Source organism: Diabrotica virgifera, chromosome 5 (genome assembly GCF_917563875.1).
Source record: "Diabrotica virgifera virgifera chromosome 5, PGI_DIABVI_V3a".
Classification (NCBI taxonomy): domain Eukaryota; kingdom Metazoa; phylum Arthropoda; class Insecta; order Coleoptera; family Chrysomelidae; genus Diabrotica; species Diabrotica virgifera.
Window position 1 is genome coordinate 90,657,006 of NC_065447.1, and position 21,629 is coordinate 90,678,634.

The window sequence follows — 21,629 nt, forward strand, 5'->3', positions numbered from 1 at the left end:
AAATAATTAGAAGAGGTAAGGAAATAGGTGTAGAGAGGAAAGGAGAGCAAGAGGAAGCCCTCCTAATAAAGATGGCAGGGAGGAAGTACACTGAAGTCTTAACGGAGATGAGAGAAAAAATTGATATAGGGAAAATGGGCCTACAGGTAGAGAAATTAAAGAAAACAAACGGAGGAGATTTACTAGTAAAACTAAAGGGGAGGGGGCAGCACAAAAATTAAGAACGGAGTTGGATCAAAAAATGACTGGTATGGACACCGCAATACGTAGAAAAGAAACGTATTTCACGATAACGCGTTTAGATCCGGGGGTTAGTGAAAAAAGCCTAAAAAAATCCATAAGAAGCTACACGGGCATCCCAGAGGAGGAAGTTGATGTAAGATTCCTTAGAACAAATAAATATGGGGAGCAAGTAGCCACAATAACCGTACGACCCTCCAAAGCAGAGGAGTTGAGGAAGTACGGCTCGATAAAGGTAGGTTGGGTGATATGCACAGTCATGGAGAGGCACAACCCGATACGGTGCTACAAGTGTCTTAAGTTCGGTCATAATACATATGACTGCAAAGAAGAAAGTAGAGCAGCTTGTTACAACTGCCTGAAAAATGGACACACGGCAATAAATTGCACAAACAAAGCCTTTTGTTTAGTGTGCAAGGAGGAGGGGCACAGGATGGACAGGATGGCCTGTCCAACCTACAGAGCCCTAGTTTACGGAAGGAGAGGAGAGGGAGAACCCCCCTTAGAAAACGAATAATAAAGAAACAACAGATTTTTTGGAAAACAAAGGTGGGCCCATATACAGCCCACCTAGGGTATATATTTTATTTATTTATTTATTTATATTATTAACTATTTTATCTATATTTTTATTTATTTATATTTATTTATTAGTCAATTTTATTTATACTTTTTTATCTATTTATTCATTTTATTTATATCAAATTTTAATAATTTTAAATTTATTAAAAATGGAGAATCCGATGTAGGGGCGACTCTCGGGAACTGAACCAAACGGACCTCAAGGATCAACCTGGTATACGGATATTGCAGGTGAATGTGGGCAGGGCTCGAAGAGCACATGACCTTGTCAACGCAAAAGCCTGCATGCTAGAATCTGACCTGCTCATCGTCCCCGAACCGAACAAAAAGATAACCTCGGAAGGTGGATGGGTACAAGACAACGGAAAAAATGTGGCGGTGCTCATTAGAAATAGGGATCTAGGAGTGCGAGGTATTGTCAGGGGCGGAAATCATATCCTCATTAAACTGAGGGACTTCAGCCTTCTGGCATGCTACGTATCTCCGAACATCCCTATGCAGAGATACCAAAGCATAGTAGACGAAATAATGAGTGCCGCTACAAACGAAAAAGACGTGATCGTTGCCGGGGACATCAACGCGAAGTCAAGGTTGTGGGGTTCCCCCATAAATGATAAAAAGGGGAAACTCTGGAATGAATGGATAGCCCAGGCTGGCCTCCAAGTTCTGAACAACAACAAACCAACTTTTGTGAGAGGGGCCAGCCAGACACACATCGATGTAACATTAGCAAGTGAAGGGCTATCCCGCAGAATACACGAGTGGGATGTCCTCGACGACCAGCTGCTTACCCACCACCGATACATTAGGTACGAAATTAAGGTGAAGGGGGGAATAAGACGGTCGATAGGACACACTGACATCTATTTTAACAAAACCACGTACCTATCGGAGGTCAGAAAGATCAACGAGGAAGAGATTTCTGACCTTGGCCAACTAAAAAGAGCACTAAAAGATGCAGCAAAGTTGGCCACCGTGAAGAAAAAGAATGATAAAAAATCCCCCTATTGGTGGACGGATGAGATTGAAGGTCTACGGGAGAGATGCCTCAGAGCTCGCAGGAATTATACGAGAAGCCAGGGCAGCCTCGAGCTCAAAGAAATATACAAGGAATTAAAGAAAGAATTAAATAAAAAAATAAAACAGGAAAAAAAGGAAAAGTGGCAGGCCCTTATAAAAGCGTTGGACGAAGATGTATGGGGCGATGCCTACAAGATAACCATGAAGGCCCTAAAAATAATCGCCCCATATAAATTGGATGAGGACCAGCGGATGGAATCGGCTGAACTCCTCTTTCCAACCAAAGACATCCAGAATTTTATAAAAATATTTCCAAATATGGTGGAGGAGTTTACAGAAGAGGAAATAAAAACCGCTGGTCAAGAGATGAAGACAGGGAAAGCTCCCGGCCCTGACGGGCTGCCACCAGAGGCAATCAAGATAGTAGCAACGGAGAAACCAGGTTTGATCAGAAGAATATGCAACGACCTACTGCAGAAACAAGAGTTTCCCAAAGACCTAAAGGAAGCGAACCTAGTTCTGCTCCTAAAACCTGGGAAACCCCCCGATTCGGCATCCTCTTATCGGCCAATATGCCTCCTAGACTGCCTTGGTAAGTTCTATGAGGCGCTTATCAAGAAGAGGCTGGAAGGCGTGTTGGAAGATGAGAGAGTGCTATCAAACCAGCAATATGGATTTAGAAAAGGCCGATCGGCAGTCGATGCCGCGGCCTGGATAAGGGACACGACTAGAGTAAGAAAAAAAAAAGTGGGTGGTCCTTGTTCTATTGGACATTAAAAACGCTTTCAACTCGGCAAACTGGGGCCTCATTATAGACAGAATAGTCGAGAGTGGGGCTCCGGAGTATGTGTCCAACATAATAAAGGACTACCTATCTGAAAGAACCGTATGTATGTCCAAGAAAAAGAAGTTGAAAATGACCGCGGGTGTACCCCAGGGGTCAGTCCTGGGACCCTCACTGTGGAATATATTATATAACGGGGTACTAGAAGTAAACACGGAGAGAGGAGTAAGGGCGATTGCATACGCGGACGACCTGGCCTTACTAGTCGAAAATGATTGGGGCATAATAGAAAAAGTAAACCGAGCAATAAAAAGAACCGCGGAATGGATAGAAGAAAATGATCTAAAACTAGCAGTAGAGAAAACGGAAGCGATAATCTTGAGGGGACCGAGATATAGAGAAAATATATTATTCCAGTACAAAGACTCTGTAATAAGACCCCAGAAAACAGTTAAATACTTAGGAATAACTTTTGATGACAAAATGAAATTCGGACCACACATAGAAGAGGCATGTCGGAAGGCGGAAGAAAGGACCTCCACACTAAACAAATTAATGCCAAATATAGGGGGTCCTGGATCACAAAAACGAGTAGTAATGTTACAATCAATCATGTCCATCTTACTATACGGGGCCCCAGTGTGGCACGAGGTTCTAGAGATGGCCAAATACAGAGACATGCTTCTTAGAGCACACAGGAAACCTCTGATCAGGGTGTGCAGCGCGTACAGAACCGTTTCAACCATTGCCTTACAAGTGGTGGCTGGGTCTGTGCCGGTGCACATCGTGGCCAGAGAAAGGGTCCGAATGCATCAGAGGGGCAACGGGGCAATTGGTTCAGGGACACAAGAAAGAAAGAGGAGCTTGGAGATGTGGCAGAGGGAATGGGCAACTGAAGTCGGAAAGGCTGCCTGGACGAGATGTCTGATTCCGGATGTAGTGAAGTGGTACGAGTGCCGACATCGTCGCGTCAACTACTACTTCACACAGTTCTTGACGGGACATGGATCGTTCAGGAATTACACCTTCCGTATAAAGAAAACGGTGGATGATCTATGTCCTGAGTGTGGGGTGGTAGATGACGCGCGGCATGTCGTATTCGTGTGCCCTGCATATCGTGCGGGGAGAACTGAGCTGCAGCTGGATCTGGGGTCTCCTCTAGGTGAGCCACAAGAGCTCATGGATAGAATTATCGGAAGCAAGAGGGACTTCGACTTGTTCATTGCTTTTGTCACAAAAACCATGAAGCACAAAGAAGAAAAAGAGAGACGACTACAGGCGAGATGACCCATATTACATATCATATTATTTATTTACAAATAAAATCGTTTGTGTTGTGGTTGGTAGTCAGCGGGGAGGACCCTACACACCCTAACCACGCTGACTGCCTATTTAATTTTATATATTTTACTTTTTAGCTGATTTTATCTGTTTATTATTATTATTTTATCGGATTTTATTAATTAATTTATTTAATTTTATTTTTAACTCTTACCGTTCTTTTATTTTCACTTTCTACTTTTTCCTGTTCATGTTCTCTATCTTTTCCTTCTATTCTCTGTTTCTCTTTCTTTTATTTTCTCTTTTTCTCCCTCAGCTCTTTTATTCTTGTTTCTTTTTCTTATGTTATATTTGTTCGTATAGTTGTGGGGCAGTCAGTGGGGAAGGACCTTTTACATCCGACCTACACAGACTGTCCCATCTTAATATCAGAGTGAGTGACTGAATGGGTGGATGAGAAGGCGTGCATAGATGAAAGCATGAATGATTGGAGTTGCTCGTAGCTGTCAACTGGCATTCTTTGGTTGGTTCCATCTTGGTTTGGGTGGCGTCCTGGCTGCCCCACTACCCCGTGCGCGGCGACCAGTCTGGTTAGGCGCGCGGGGGCGGGGGCGGCCAGGCGGCCGGCTAATCCGTGGGATACATGCTGGGAGTGCCGGAGGGGAGCTATGAGTAAGGTCGACGGGTCAGATATGCTCGCTAAGAGCGGTTCCGGACCCGCCGGCTGGAGAAAGAGGAGGTGGGTTTAGTCGGTAGGCGGCCCGGCAAGATAGAGATAGGACGGGCTGAATCCGACACACCTGGGACACCTTCCCAGACGGTCTTAAGGAGATTCCCACCTCCAAAAAAAAAAAAAAAAATAACCAACTTCAGTTTAACTATAAAGGCTGCTAGACTTAATGGGATTCTCTGTTCTTTTCAGCGGTCTATTATACCGCAAGTAGGAAAGTTCCAGTGGAGTATGTAAGTTTAATAATTGGTGCTGCCAAAGTAATACATTAAAAGTGTATTACATTAACTTCATAGTAGCCTTGGAGTCAAAAGAATACTTGCTAGAGCAAAAAGTCATGGTAAAATAGCACAATATTTTTTAAGACAGCCTTTTGAATCGCTTGAAGTGGATATTTTTGGTCTTTCTTTCCACTTGCAGTGGACTTTCGATTATAGAGAGGAGAACCAAATACACAACGGTCGCAATGGATTATTTTTAGTAATATGATTTAAAATTGCATCGCTTCTTGATCAAGAAGCGACTACAGTAGCAGAAGCATTCATAACACACGTCGTATCCAGACATGGAGTTCTTTGCGTTACATTCTAATTAAGAACTACATTTTGAATAAGAATTATGGCAAGATTCAGTAAACATCTTAGGTATTAAGAAAACTAGCACTGCGCCTCTCCATCTGCAATCGGACCGAATGATTGAAATACATAATTGAGTTGTTTTTTCATGTCTTTTAATGTTTGTCGCTGATAATGAAAAAGAATTGAGATACTTTAATTCCTCAACTCAGGCTAGCCTATAGAATTTCAAAACATCAAGCGACCGGCTATTCTCCATCGTGAATGTAGCTTTTTTAAGATCTTATTTTGGAAGATTTCCTCCCTGCATCCAAGACCCTTCATCTTTTATTTACATCTAAAATCTTAAAGAAAAACTGGAAACTGAAAAAATCTACGAATTTTCTCAATTATTGTAAGTTTCAAAATAATAAAGTCGCAGACAGGCTCTACATTCATTCTACCGAAACAACTTTCCAAAGATGTGATGCAGTATGGTTATATAATACCAAATGTAAGAAAGGGCTTTGTCCGAAACTTACGCGAAACTGGGAAGATCCGTACACAAATCTGCGGAAAATATACTGTCTAATATACCGCATTCAATTTTCAGCTAAAAGTAAACCCAAGCAGGCGCGGATCCAAGGGGGGTAAATGGGGTCAATTGCCCCCTCCTTGAGACTTCGCCTGGTGTCGCCTTTTTTTTAAGAAAGAGATAATTACGATTGAAAATAAATAGTAAGTTTTGTGTCCTGTTGACAACTGAATAACGGAATGAAACATAAAACAGAATTCCTTCTCCAAAGTACGTGTTCTCGGTCTTACTGTATGGTGTCGAGTCTTGGACTGTGAATAAAATCGATGTACTTACCTAAATCGCCTTGAGGCTTTTGAAATGTGGTTCTAGAGAAGAATTTTAAAAGTATCTTGGGTGAAGAAGATTCGAAACTCCACAATACTAGAACGTCTCAGCAAGACTACTGAGATTATAGAAGGCATCAAGAAGAGAAAAGTGGAGTATTTTTAACATGCAATGAGAAGTTTCAAATATAGGTTGCTACAAAATATTATGCAAGTGAAAATAGAAGGCAAACACAGTCCAGAACGAAAGAGCACTTCGTGGTTGATTTAAGGTGGCAGTGAATAAAATTAAGATAGCTATGATAGTAACCAACGTTCTGAAAGGACATAAAGAAAAATAAAGTAACAGCCCATACCGAAAAAAACCTGCGTACGCGAGTGACGAGAAAATTTTTATTTGCACCTACCTCTACCGAAAGCATACTTTTCCGGACCTGATTGTAGGGAGCAAAGTTGTACTCTTCCTCTCTAGGGAGGAAAAGTAAAAGTGACGTCATGATATTTCATTAATGAAATATAACTTATTGACGTCCTCTATAATATCTATTTTCTATTACGTAAGTATATATACATTTTACCGTTTATTTATGAAATAGCTCCCAGCAAACAGGTTTGAGCCCAGTTACGTGATAATTACGTTAAATTTACGGCAAATTTCAACGAATACGTAACTCGGAGATTTATGACGGGAAAAAAACGTATTTCAGTGCCAAATCATTCACCAATATATTTTTGATTCCTTTATACATGTTTGACATTAGAATAATATAAAATCATAATGACGAATATTGTACATGTTTTTTATCATAGGTGTGAATGTCGGTTACATCGCAAAGGTACGTTTATTTCACGTAATAATCACGAAACAGAAATAACTTCCTTTGGTTAAATTTTGAGAAATATTTTTGAAAACAAAATTTTACAACGGTGTTGGTTAAATACGTATCGCTTGAATTTTACTCCCTGTATTTTATGGACGTCGAAAAATTAGATGTATTCCACGTAAAGTAATGTAAATATTACAATATTTAAACAAAAAGTTTATGATTTCGCTTTTAAAATCATTTAGCATAACTATTTCAATCCAACCTTGATTTGAAGCTATTTTTGCTATTTTTTTTTTCTTTAAAAATATCACAGCTAAAATGATGTCGAGTCTAATTTTCAAATCGCGCGCGGTGATGACGTACTACCAAGCCTTTCTCCTCCTTTAAATACTATCACGTGACCACGATACGTGATTAACATAGTTGGTTCGAAAACTAAATTAATCGATTTATCGAATAATAGATACGTTTCGATAGGATTATTTTTTTATATTATTCTGGTATTGAAATAGATTTTTAGTAAGACCAATTAGGTAATAGCAGAAGAAATTTAAAAACAAAAAGAAAATATGTAATAGAGGAAAGGCTGTAAATATGAGCTGGTCTTGTAATATGGGCTAGGTGGGTTTCACAGCTATTCGTTGCAGATCTCTACATTTCGACTATTTCAAATGGTATTTGACGAAGTTAAACTATCACCGTAGCGATGGCACCACTGTGGTAGATATTTCCCAGTTTATAATAATTGTTTGTCGGTTGGTGCGAGTGTCAAAACTTTTTCGGGTAAGTTGATAAATTCCAGTATTTAAAAATAAACACGAATTTCAAAAAAAGTCTGTGTCACGTTGAAGCTCTATTATTAGTCTTTAATATATGCTAATGAGTTTTCTTCAAATTGTCTGCTTTTAGACATAACTTCTTTTGTTGTGCAAAGCAAGCGTGTTTACAATATGGGCTACGCCTCTGTTTTAATTATGGGCTAGTGGCCCATATTTAGAACAATGTAGCAATGTAGGCAAAACGAAGTAGGAAAAGGCAAAGAAAAAAGAAAAGGAAAAGAAATAAAAAAAGGAAAACGTAAGCAGCTTACCAAAGTCACAAAGAACCAAAAAAAGAAATCGGTTTCTAGTAGCGAGGATGAGGAGGAATATGTGCCTGCAGATGATGAAAGCGATTACAATGAGTTTCCTTCCACACAGCCTCCACAAGACGCAGCTGACGTAACGTGTATGTTTTGCGAAGTACTTTTTTCAGAGGATAATCTTGGTGAAATATGGTCAAGTGCTTCTCTGTTCCATTTGTGGGCACATAACCAGTGCGCTGGGGCCGAAAAAGAGGAATATGTGTGTGACTTTTGCAAATAGTTTTAGCCTATGAGTTATTTAATGTATTTTTTGTATTTTAGATATTAAAATATATTTGTCACGCATTTATCTCATTTCACACAAATTTAAGACACATTTTTCGGGGTAGCCCATATTTAGGATCATTATTCAAACGGCGCAAAAGTACAATTTTTCATTATTTATACATTTAAAACAGTTGTATATTTTTTAATCAATTTGCACTTTGGGCAGGTTATAAGTAACTAAATGTAGGTATGCTTGCATACCTTTGGAAATAAAATAGAATTTTTATTCTTTTTTTACAAAGAAAAATAAAATGGGTAGCCCATATTTGCATCCTTTCCTCTACTAATTTAAAGTAAGTAGAATAGTTTAACTGTAATTTAAAAATAATCGATTTTTATAATCGATGAGCATAACCTCTAATTCTCTAATATCAGCTTCTCACATTTCTCCTCACAACAAAAAGTGAAAGTGAAACGTGAAGAGCTTTATTTCCCTCGTTTTATTTTAGGCGGGTTTATTTATAATAATGCCTTTCGTATTAACGTTTACCTCACTGCTCGAGGGTTGAAGTGTCGTCAAAATAAAAAGTGACCTGTGTTGTGTTTTGTGTTGGCAAATTTTTTAATGCGTCTTTAGGTCGGTAGCATTTTTGGTTCATTATCTTGTATAATAATTATACAAGACAAATGTTTTAAAGTCTCTAAATTCTACTAAATAAATACATTGTTAATACTTTATAGGCTTGTTTTATTTATGTCATATGAGGATAATAATTACATGATTAGTAAGTTAATTAAGGTCGAATTATTTACGTGAACCGAAAGATATGTTGATCAACACGTATTTGCAACGTGAATTTCCCGAAACATTTTATTGGTATTTAAGGTGAATAACACGTCTATTGAAGACGAGTTATTCACGTAATTTAAAGACGTATTTTCAATGTGACATTCCAACCAAATTTTCACGTGAAATTCACGTAAGCAATTTACGTATATTGGTGACAAATGTACCAGAAATTCACGTAATTAACACGTCGGTCTGTTTGCTGGGCTATTTCATTGCCCCCTCTAATGAACTAATGAAAAATACAGAAATGTCTGGAAGGGTCTGGATGTCAGTAAATGGGCGTCGAAACGTTAATAAAAATCATTTTTTAATAATATTGTGGCTTATTTCCCATTCTAAATAGTTAAAATCAGTAAATGTAGATAAATACAGGAATTTGACAGTTCATATATCAGAAGTAATTTAGTTTTTGAACAGTTGTCATTCAGTTACAGTTAACAACAACTATTTTAATATTGTCTTCGTCTCAATAAAAGTGGAAAAATATGTATCTCTTTACAAAGTTGCCATTTCTACAATCTGGATAGGTCCTGCATTTCTATGTTCATATCCTTGATTATTTGAGTCTTAACGTGATTGCTGTAGGTATAAACGGTAGGTTAGGTTAGGTTCAAGTTGAGTGGAGCTTAACCACCTTTTCACTAGACCTAATGACTCTATTGTGGCTCATTCCTAGGTTTAAGTTGTGCGTTCAGCCCCGCATTTTTATCAAAGTCTATTAGGCCTTAGGTGACATTTCTACAAATTCGTAGAGCTCAAGTTGATCATGCTCAAATGTATTAAGCCCTATTATATGTTGCACAGAAAGTGTTCCACCGTCTCGTTATCAGCCTGACAAAATCTGCAATTTGCATTTTCTGTCAGTCTGATTTTGTTCGTGTACTCCTTGAGGCGACAGTGTCCAATTAGGAGGCCTAAGATATTACGCTGAGAATTCTTATTCATATCTGGTAGATCTTCGGTAGATTCTGGTAGAACCGGGTCGATCTCTTGTTTGAAAGTTCATGTATACGGTAGAGACTGTAGAAAACTGCTCTTTTCATTCATTGCTCCTAATACATTTTTTTTCATTCCACCTTGAGAGGGAGTTACTGAATAATTGGCTGTAAAGTCTTTTGGTTGCTTTCCTAAATAAATAACTTTGCTAAATAAGTGTGAATGATATTTAGTAATAACAAACGCCTATCTAAATATATTTAGACTAAACGAGTAATAGGAGGAAGGATTTAGAATAAGGTCATTCGATTTATATGCACAAGATCTAGGCTAGGGTAATAAGGCGATAATATACCCTGTTCGTGGCACTTCAACAGCCAGGATAGTGAAGCGTTTTTTCGACCTATGAAAACAAATTGTAACTATTTCCTGCCTAGGATCTGGCGGCCATTTTTATTAAAACAATTTAGTGTCAAAAAACGGCCTTATTTCATTTTTTGAAATCAACGGAAAACAGTGAAACTTATGGTTTATTTAATACAAACATCTTCGAGAGCATGGAGAAAGCTACACTTATTTATTGTTAATATAACTGCGAAAAAAAAAATCGAAATTGCAAAAAAATTAATGTCGCAATAAGCATTGTAAAAATTAGTGTACAGCTTTAAACTTTTGTCAAATGAGGGCTCTTAGGTGCTTAATATTTGACAAAAATTTCGAATCGATTCATTCAATTGTTTAAATTTTATTCAAATTGTTTATCCCAGGAAGCTTTTTTTGAAATAACAAGTCAGAAACAAATGATTTTAAAACCATTCTACAGGTGTCAAATAAAGGAGCATGAGCTAAACTTTCATACTGGTTTCAAAAAAGTGAATAAAAAATGCATTTGTTAGTAGGTATTAAATAATTATGCAAAAGTATCGTCAATTTTTCCTTATAAACTGAATACCTTTTTTCAAAAAAATATTTTTAAAGGTGTGTCAGGTGCACACATACCAAGTAATATTTTGTATATTATTATTAAGTAATTATTGTTAGTATATTATATAAAAAAATAAAAAGTTTATAAGAAAAAATTGACGATACTTTTGCATAATTATTTATTACTAATAAATGCATTTTTTATTATTATTTTTTAAAAAATTTGAAAGCTTAGCTCATGCTCTTTCATTTGACACCCGTAGAATAGTTGTAACATCATTTTTTCCTGACATGGTATTACAAAAAAAGCTCTCTGGGATAAACAATTTGAATAAAATTTAAACAATTGAATGAATCGCTTTGAAAGTTATGTCACATATTAAGCACCAAATAATCCTCATTTGACAAAAATGTCAAAGCTGTACTGCCGTGCTAAGCCCAAAGGCGGTAACTGATTTTTTATCGAAAATTAGATTTTTGTATTTTTAGGTAGAATAGGATATTTAGTATATATTTATAAAGTCTTTGGAGTTGTAAAAGCATTATATTTTAAATAAAATTGCAATTTTGTTAGCGGTATCTACACTATTCAGTTAAAATACTAAGCCATTTGGCGGTAAATGTTAAATACTATGGCGTTTTGACGGTATCTGCTACAGTTGCCGTCCATATACCTTAGCATATTGCACTTACTGCTATTCTACTTTAAAGAATGCTACGCCTACATTTAGAAACCGCCAAATCGCCTTAGTATTACGAAGTAAATTCGGCCTAACTTTACAAGGTTAAATTATTGTGTTAGTTAAAACAGTTGTGTTAGTAAAAGAAATAATTAGAGAGGATGATGAGAACTTTTCGAGATTATTATATCTATTGAAATGTATTTTCATTTTTGTTTATAGTGTTTCAAGGATTAACCAACTATATTGTCCTAAACAATATGACTGCTCCATGTGGATGATTTATATCTTGAATTAGGCAGTAAGAGATTTTCACATTTAAAAATATTCCTTTTTTTTAGGTTTTAAAGACTTAATAATATATCCACACGCTGTCCACAAGCATTTTTAGAAGGAGAGACTTAAAATATTTTGTTTTTTAGAAAATCAAGTAGAGTCGAGTAAGATTTGTGAAACACGAGGTGAAACCACTGAAGACAATATTATAGAAAGAGGACAATTTATTGTAAAATAAATGCAAGAGGTGAAAAAAAATTATGTTCAGCCTATACAGGCGCAAGGTTTGTTTCATACTTAAAGTTTTCTGTAATTAACCCTTTGTTGGTCGTACATGGGATTAGCAGTCCCATTGATTGCATTTTTTTTTTGTTTAAATACAAGCTATTATCATTGTTTAACTAGACAATATCTAGTAGTCTAGTTATACAATGCTATTATAAATAGGTAAAAGACAATGTGATCATATTTTAATCCTAACATATAACTAGTTTGTACAATACAACTAATAAAATGTTAAAATTTGCCCTAATTACATTAAGTAATGGTATTTTAATACCCAATATGATATTGTGAAATACCCAATAATATAACAATGCATAATAATATTAGGGTAGGTGTCGGCTATCATAAAAAAGTTAAAGCTCTATAATAACATGTCGTAAATAAATAGCGAACCTTTGTCGCTAAGAATAAATAGCTGAAGATAGAAAGTGAAAAGTATGGTTTACAATCACATTCACAGTTCAAGAATTCTTTGAAACGCCAGCAGATAACAATCTGAAGGGATTCTGTTTTTTCCTAGTATAAGTACAGTTTCGCCTAAATTATTAGATGCACTATAAAAGATTTTATAAAAAATGTTAATTATGAGGTAATACCATTGTAATACTAAATAGGTTTTTCGGTATGTACCAGACACAAGGTATGTTGTTTGGTTGTCTATTTAATTGTCTATATTGAATCACAAATGGAACATTATAATTAATGAACCAAATATGTATTTATTGACTCTTGAAAGAAAACAGATATAACGACAACTAAATATTGTCAATTTGTTGTTGTCATATCGTGGCTCAACAAAATAATAACATTTAATAGTACTTTAATTCTTTCAATTTAATAAACTTTAATACACAGAAAAGCTTTTTATTTCATATCAATCACAACTGTAAACCACATACCGCTAATAGGCTTAGTATTATAGTAAGTTTTGATAAAACGTTTTAGCGGTATCTACCTCTTTTTATATAAAACTTTGTTTTAAAATATAATTAATGGTTCCCTTAATAAACTGGGGCATATATCCATGTATTAAATCTATTAGCTAGTCCATAAATCCCTAACGGGCCAAAATTGTAGCATTCAATTTTGAAATCGATTTTGCCACTATTTTTTCAAATGTTAGTTACTGTCTTTGGGCCTAGCACGGCAGTGTACCCGTTCGACATTATTTTTGCAATTATATTAACAATGAATGACTATATCAGTCTTTATAATATGCCATTTTAAAGCTTCTTCCATGCTCTTGAAGATGTTTGTACTAAAAAAAACATGCTTCACTGTTTTCCATCGATTTGAATAAACAAAAACAAAAGAAAAACACCGTTTTTGACACTAAACTGTTTGTAAATAAAAATGGCCGCCAGATCGTACGCAGGAAATAGTTACAAATTGTTCTTATAGGTATTACCTGTCAAAAAACGCTACAGTACCATGGCTGTTGAAGTGTCATGGAGAAAATCTTATTACCCTGGACTAATTCAGAAAGTTTCAAATTTGTTTTGTAAATACAGTTTTAGGACATCCTGTACGTTTATTCTTGGATGATTACAGAAGTACATTATCCACCTACTCGTAAAAAGGATACGACTGTTGCAATTAAAATAAATGCATGCCTTGTGCAGCTAACTCCTGGGTGATATATATCACCGTTTAGGTCATAAATTTCTTGTTGAAATGCACTAACTTGGTCTAAGTTTTCCTTGCGATATTAAAATTTATAACAGCTTTAAGGTTCGGTAGTTTAAAGCACAAATTACACCGCAAGGAATTCAATATAACACTATTATAAATTTTAATTAACCTTCATTGGGATCTTAAATGTATTTCGCGTATTCAGAAAAAGTAAAATTGCATAGATTATTAAACAAGATAAAATTACTTATTACTTTAACCCTTAAATGCCCGTGATATGAAAATAACCATAAATGCCCATGTGGGGTCTCCTAGGGACCCCACTAAAATTTTCAATTTAGTAACGTCATTTAGCACTGACTAAAAGGAAAACACGGTTAAAAATAATTTTAAGCATATTTGAATAATTTTTATTTATTTTTCATACAAAATTAACGGCTTTTCTAGAAACAAATTATTTTCAATTCGAACAAAATTAAAATTAAATAATAATATAAGCATATAAATTTTAGTTGCAATTTTTACATACAATAGTTTTTTCTTCTTTTCTGTGCACCTGGCATATAAATTTTTTGCAAAAAGAGCAAACGGTATTCACTTTTCTGTCACAGTTTCGCGGACACTGGTAACAACGAGCACGTTTCTTAGCTGAATGGACGGATTGAGTTGCAACTTCGGTAGTTGGGTTTACCATTGGTATGCCACAATCTTTTAGAGCAGATTTTACATAGGCTTTATGTTTTATATATTTCGCTCTTTTTTCCATGTTGTTTCGAGCAAGCTCAGCCCCTAATTGTAACAGGAAAATACGTCTTCGTGAAAAATTATTTTTCTTCCAATCAGGATTTTTTTCAATGTATAAAATATAGGCATTTAGTGCACATATGTCTATAATATTCATAAAGAGCCTGAATGGCCAACGAGCAGTTCTTCTTTTACAGGAATATTCCCTAATCAGTTTGTCGGCATTATCAACACCACCCTTGGTATTATTATAGTCTAAAATCATCAAGGGTTTGTTTTGAGAGTCTTGACAAATTATATCACTATCGTGTTGACTTGAAAGAAGATGTACCATCCTGTGTATTTTAGGTATGTACGAAACCATAGCTAATTCTTTAGTAAAAGCAAATATTGACGACTCCGCAGGTCTTTTTGTCAAACTTAGTTGTGGTGGTGTATCAGGTTTATTTTTGCGGACGGTCCCAAGTAAAGTAAGGTTTTTAGATAAAAGATATTGAGCAAGAGGAACACTGGTAAAAAAGTTGTCAGTTGTAATTCCTCTCCAACTGCCATGATATGGTTCCACCAGATCTTTCACAACACGAAATCCCTGATTTTTCTCTATTGTACCACCTGGTAGTTTTCCAAGGTACACCTGAAGTTTTGATAAATAAGATGTTTTAACATCCGCGGCAGCCCAAATTTTTATCCCATAGCGGCAAGGTTTTGATTTTATATATTGTCTAAAAGGACACTTTCCTCTAAAACTCACTAACTGTTCGTCAACGGTTATATGTTCGTATGGTTCAAAGGCTTTGTCACAGTTAGAGACGAACATGTCCCAAATTACTCGTATCGCCGCTAACTTATCCTGTTCCTTCCGCTCCACCCTGGTCACTTTGTCATCAAACCTCAAGAAACTCGATAATTCTTCAAATCGGTTCCTAGCTAATGCGGCTGTAAAAAATGACCGGCGTATTGAGGTGTCTGTAGACCATATCTCTCGTGTCGATTCTTTCCCACACCTTAAAGCACCAGCTTTGATAAGTGCTCCTAAAAAGCTATCCAGTTCATTGTTGGTAAGTACCGTCCACTCTTTTTTGTTATTCGGATGTTTTTCGTTCCACTCTTGATAACGCCTAACAGCTTCTTCATTAGTATGAAGGCATATGACATTCTTCATCTCTTCGGTCAAAAATAAATTGAAATAGTCTAAAAACGTGTTGGAATTTTTACTATAGTTTGTTAAGCCTGGATGTACATTTATAATATTTTTTTGTTGCCTCTTGGATCTCACGAATGGTAGGCTATTCCACTGCATTCCAGATTTGGATGTATATGTTGGACCACTAACCTCACTAATATTATCGTCCACTTCGGTAGGTTCTGCATCTGATTCCTCGTCACTGTTGACTTCTAAATTGTCCTCAGTTTCCGAAACATTTTCCTCAAAAACATCTTGCTCTTCGCTATCTGATTCGTCGGTAATCTCATAGTCGAAATCAGAGTCTGATATCCCTTCTTCTATATTTCGGATAATTTTTTCATGTTCTTGGTCGCTTATTGTCATTTTCATTCTCTTACGGTCCATTTTTCAATGTAAACTGACGAAAAATGTTAAAAATAATAAAAATATTCTGGTGCCTCTAAATGCCCAATCGGGGTCACAGCGAGACCCCACTTATCTAAATCTCTCTTACAGACCACTGCACCTCACGAATGTTCGTGGTATACTAACAGAAAACGTAGGAGACACGTCCACACAAATACCTGATTGCGCGGTTGCCAAATGTTTCAAATAAAGATATTATAGCCAAAAATGTATGTCTGGGGTCCCATAGTGACCCCGATTGGGCATTTAAGGGTTAATTTTACTTCTGGCCTCCAAGTGGATGTAGAACTCAAAATTATATACTTAGAAGTACATAAAATTAATGTTGGATATGGCGAAAACAAAGAAGCTAATTAAAGAAACTGAATCACAGGATCTGCTGGACCTAAACTCTATTATTGTTGTGAAGCTATTTTATTGTTGTATCTTAATGTAATTTACTATTGATGTTAGACTTCTTTAGGTGCCAGTGGGAAAAATGTTGAGAGCGAATGTTTATAAAATCGACAGTATAAAGTACGCGCATACCGACTGTATGAAGTTAGTTGCTAAATCTTTCAAGTTACATGTGTATCAATGCAAATAAAGTGTGAAAAAATTAGATTGGTATTTTTAGTAAATATATTTATTATAATTTTTATGTGTTTGGATTTGTCTTCGTTGGGAATAGAATAATGAGTATTAAAATATCGCACGCTGAGAATGAAAGTGACCTTATCCAAAATTTAGGTAAATTGATCTAAATACACCATTCGGCTTAAAACAATATGCTTCATCGCCTAAAAATTCAGAAACAGATTTTTACTGCTAAACAAGGCACCATCAGTATTGCTGTCTCTTTCATTCTTGTACTCTCTGCCCGCGCCGCCGGCGTCGGTAAAGCAATGACGAATTTAGTATTTAGTAATGCGTTGTGAGTGTTGGCAGGTGGACGTGTGATTGTTATTCTTCTAGTGCCCTAAACGTTAGTGAGTCGTGTTAATACTAAAAACAAGTTAAGATTATTCGTATAGCTTACAATATGAAAGTGACCGATTTCGGTTTTGAGTCAGCTTACGATTAAAATTCAGTGGCGTGCGGTGACTTTTTCGGAAGTGGAATCGATTCAATAAGGATATAAAAATATTTTCTTAAGGGTCAAGGGTCGAGCCACTTCCCACCTGATATCACTCTGATGCGCTATAGGGGCTCTCTATCAGCAAAGTGATTATGTGAGACGTCCTGGGTACAAGGACTTACACACTAAATCCTACCCCGAGCAATACCTGAGGCACTCTATTCCCGCTATTTCTAGTGACTAGGGACCTATCATTGATCTATATTGCTAGCTCGGGCCTTGAGTCCTCGCGCCGGGCTTTGTTTCCTAAAGAAGAGTTCTATTTAAAAAAAATTATATTCCGAGGCATTTTCCATAACACACAACTTTCAACAATATGACACTTATTTATACTTGAGGTCTATTCTCCTATCAACTTATGATAATTGTTGAATGCAGTCTTTTTCAATGGATAATAGGGTTAAATTTCGCTTGTTGAATTTCTTTTAAACTCTTAATTTGAAACTTTTAATGCATTTTAATAATGAAAAACTTCGTTCAAATGATGCAGTTGTAGCTGGGATAGTTAGTACCTACTATTTACTTCACACAACTTGACCACTTCACACAGTGACTTGTTTAAACCAGTAGTTATAAAGAAATACCCAGATTTCTGGGTATTTTTTTATCGCTAATGTCAGTTGTTTCATAAACGACACTTAACTGAGAATGCAAAGCTGGGATATCAAAAGATTTTCATTATTTAATCGTAGTGAATAAATTCCTCTGTGGGAAATTTTGATGAATTATAATTAGAAATATTAAGATTATATATAATTCTACAAATATTAAATCGTTAAAATTTTGAAAGTTAGAGCTCATTTGTTACAGAATATTATCAAAAGGTCTCTCTGTTGCCGACATTATCAATCTTCATTATTTTTCTTTCATGTTCAAACCCCATATTTTCAGTTTTATCACAAATATTTTTAAACTGCTCTCGTTTTTTAATTATCGTATTAATAAGTCATCAATTTGTCTTATACAAAATGCAATGTCATTTGACTTCATCTGTAAAATGTCAAATAAAAGATCAGTAAAAGGAAAAATATCTGCAAAAAATTTAAATCGAAATACATATTCTTTAAGCGAATGTACATGTACGTACCTAACCACCGCTGCAGCAGTAACAGTCGGAAGGCGCTAGGATGCGCTAGGACGAGCGCTTCCAGAGTACCAAAATTCGCGCGACTAATGGGTTGCAGTCATTGAACCCTGACCAATTTTTACACCGGACAGCTGCTTGACAAGCGGCGATTTTGAGATGCGCTTCTGTCAGGAGTGGACCGAATATGTAGTTGAATTGTGTGCATATTGATTTCGTTCGTACGCGAATAATTTTTAATATTTTTCAATGCGTGTGCCTAGGTAATATGTAGATCACTTGGATTAGGGAAAAATTTTGTTATTAAATAGGTATTAATTAATAATAGATATATTTTCTTATATCAGTAGGTATAGGGAAGCGGCGCTTCCCGCCTCTGATTAAATTACTGCTATTATGTATGACTCAAAACCTATTAGGTCATTCTTTGATATTTTAATAGTAAAACTTTTATTTCATATTGAGTAATAAGTCTTTACCTGATTTACAATTAGTTCTATATGTTGCTTTCTTTGTAAATAGGTATATCTATGAATAACCTATTTGTATAATTGTTAGGCTTTCTTTTGAATGCGTCTTTCTTTTATTTTTTCAGTACAAAGAAAACTATTAAGCCAAAAATTAAAAGAAGGTAGACAAGGTAGTGTAAACTGTTGGTACTCTTATTATAGTTCAATTTCTAAGCAATATAAACAATTAAATTGCAATGCATATAAGACGCGGTAGGTGGTGTACAGATATCTTTTTTTCGGGTAGTATGATATTATACTTAGTGCAGTAGTGTACTTTTTATAGCAGTGTGTGTTAATGTAGCAGTGTGTCAATTTTTAATTTTTTTTTTCTAGGAAAATACATCTGACAACAAAGAATATCATACTTATGTTGGAGAGAGTAAGCCAGATACAATCCAATCAATAAAACGAAGTAGATATGATACTGATGAACTATTGGTAAGCATATTATTACGTAGGTATTAATTATGATGTTTACCCTTTAATTATTTAAATGTCCATAACTACCTCTAATCAAAATCAGATACAATAAAAGTATTTTTTTTTTCAGAAAAATACTCTCCATGAGAAAGTGAACATTGCATTGAGTTTAAATGCAGAAAATGTTGGGGAGAGTAATAAAGACGGGAGCCAATCAATGAAACTAACTCTATCTGATGTAAATATTATAATTCATTTAGTTATACAATTTTCGTTTTATATTTTCATATTTTTATAGAAATAGGTAAAAACATAAATATTTTTGTTTCAGGCCGTAGAAGCTAATGTTACTGATCATGAGTCAACTTCCGAAAAAGTAACAATTTCCAACAGATTTAGGTCGAGAAGTTCATCGACTTCAAGCTCATCTTCAAGTTTTTATTCGACATATAGTAGTTCCAGCTCTTCCTCGTCGTGCTCTTCTTTAATTAATGAGCCAAGTACTAGTAAACAACATACAATGGTTAAGCCCAACTATCAAATATCACTAATTAATACAGACGAAAGTGATGCAGACCTCAGCGACTTTGATCTCACGTTTCAGTTGGATAATAATAAAAACAAGGTTGCTTCATCGTCTGAGTCATGTGCTTCTGATTCCTTATTACATTCTTCTAATAGTGAACTGATCAAAAAAACTAGAAAACGTTTGAGAAATACATCAACCTGGAAACAAAATGTCATAAGCAAGTTGAGGAATACTTGAAACACGCTGAAAGTCCTCCGTCTAAATATTTGAGAATTCCGACTCAGTTTAAAGTTGTACACTTTCGCTACACCCTGTATATCGATCTTCCGCATAATGCAGAGTATGGCGTTATCCACTTCTCACGGGTTTGGGATGCTTTGTTTCGTTGTTCGTACAATTCTTTGAAAATTGGTGTACAAAGGTGCCCCAAATTGTTTATATCCTACAAAATTGTAAACGGAATATTTTTCAAAGAGGTTCCACGTTAAGTAGGGACTCAGAGTATTAAAAGGTTTTTATGATATTTACAGTGTTGGTTTGTCGGTTATATGTTTCGTCGGTATATCCAAATAGCTAAAGGAAGGACCCCTGCTATGCTGTTAGGCTGTTGCAGTCTAGAAGATGAAAGATTTTTATGATTTTCTCAGACACAAATTTATTGAGGGTGTATTGCAACCGGAAGGCTCAACCTAAAATAAGCCGATGTCTTTACAGTCTGTCTACCCAACAGAAAGAGTAATAAAAACACGTGATCAAGGGATCAGGCACGTGCTTCTTGAAAAATAACAGTCGAAGAGTGGGATTAAGGTACTTACTTCGCAGAAGTTGTATCGGTCAGTTATCGGCATTGTATACAAGGGCGTGCATTAAGGTATTTCGAATAAATATTGTGATTTGTATTGTGGAAAGAATCACGCAGTATAAATATTGGGGGAGTCAATTTAGATCGAAAACTTGCTTCTTTCGGAAAAATCAAAGAAGCTTATATTTTTCTAAAACCGTTTTTGTTGATTTACAAATATGTTATATGTATAATACCTCCTTTTTACATAGGAGGAGTAATTCAAATTTACCGCCGTAATGCTTTTTTGTAATTGATCCAACCACAGGCCAAATTTAAATTACGGAAACCCAACATCTAATCATTTTATTATAATTATGATAACAATTTAATTTTTCAAAATATACATTTTTTAAGACGTCATCGTGTCATTTGATTTAAATATTTGAGATTTTTTTAATGAAGCATCATTTATTATGATGTTTGAAAAGTAAGTTGAGCATAGTATATACAGTGTTTAGGTTGGAATAAATTCATTTTCTCTAGAATGGCCGATTTTGGGGAGAAATACCGAAACAGGTCAAGTTTTATACTGGTATATACATATATCATAATAGTGAAGTCATCCATCTCGGCGTGATGACGTAATCGATGATTTTTTTAACTGAGAGTAGGGGTCGTGTGATAGCTCATGAAAGGTTATTTAATTCTCTATTTAGTAATATTAATATTAAAATATTTATACTGGCTGTCCATTTTATTAAAAATTAAATTAATTTGGACAAAAAAATTATTTATTTCAAATATGTTACTGCTGTCAGAAAACAGGAAAAACATGGTTATTTGACACATAAATATTGCCTTAGAACAAATGGGGTAAGCTACCATCACTTACACATTTAAGGTTACATGTTTATAATGTCCACATTATCTAAAGTTAGTTTGTAGTATTTTGACTCTCATAATTTTTACTCATTTTTAAAGCCACTTCCATGTTTTATTATTGATAATACTTTTTAAGGAATTTCTGTTATTTCT

At 35.4% G+C, this 21,629-nt stretch overlaps 1 protein-coding gene across 1 annotated transcript; it reads left to right on the plus strand.

Annotated features, from left to right (window-relative positions):
- The first annotated feature begins 241 nt into the window (after positions 1–241).
- On the plus strand, positions 242–20,047 carry LOC126885402 (uncharacterized protein DDB_G0271670-like). The gene is made up of 4 exons (XM_050651967.1): positions 242–475; positions 19,195–19,299; positions 19,412–19,519; positions 19,613–20,047. Exons 1-4 carry the CDS (start codon positions 242–244, stop codon positions 20,045–20,047), a joined length of 882 nt encoding a protein of 293 aa, XP_050507924.1.
- Positions 20,048–21,629: the final 1,582 nt, after the last annotated feature.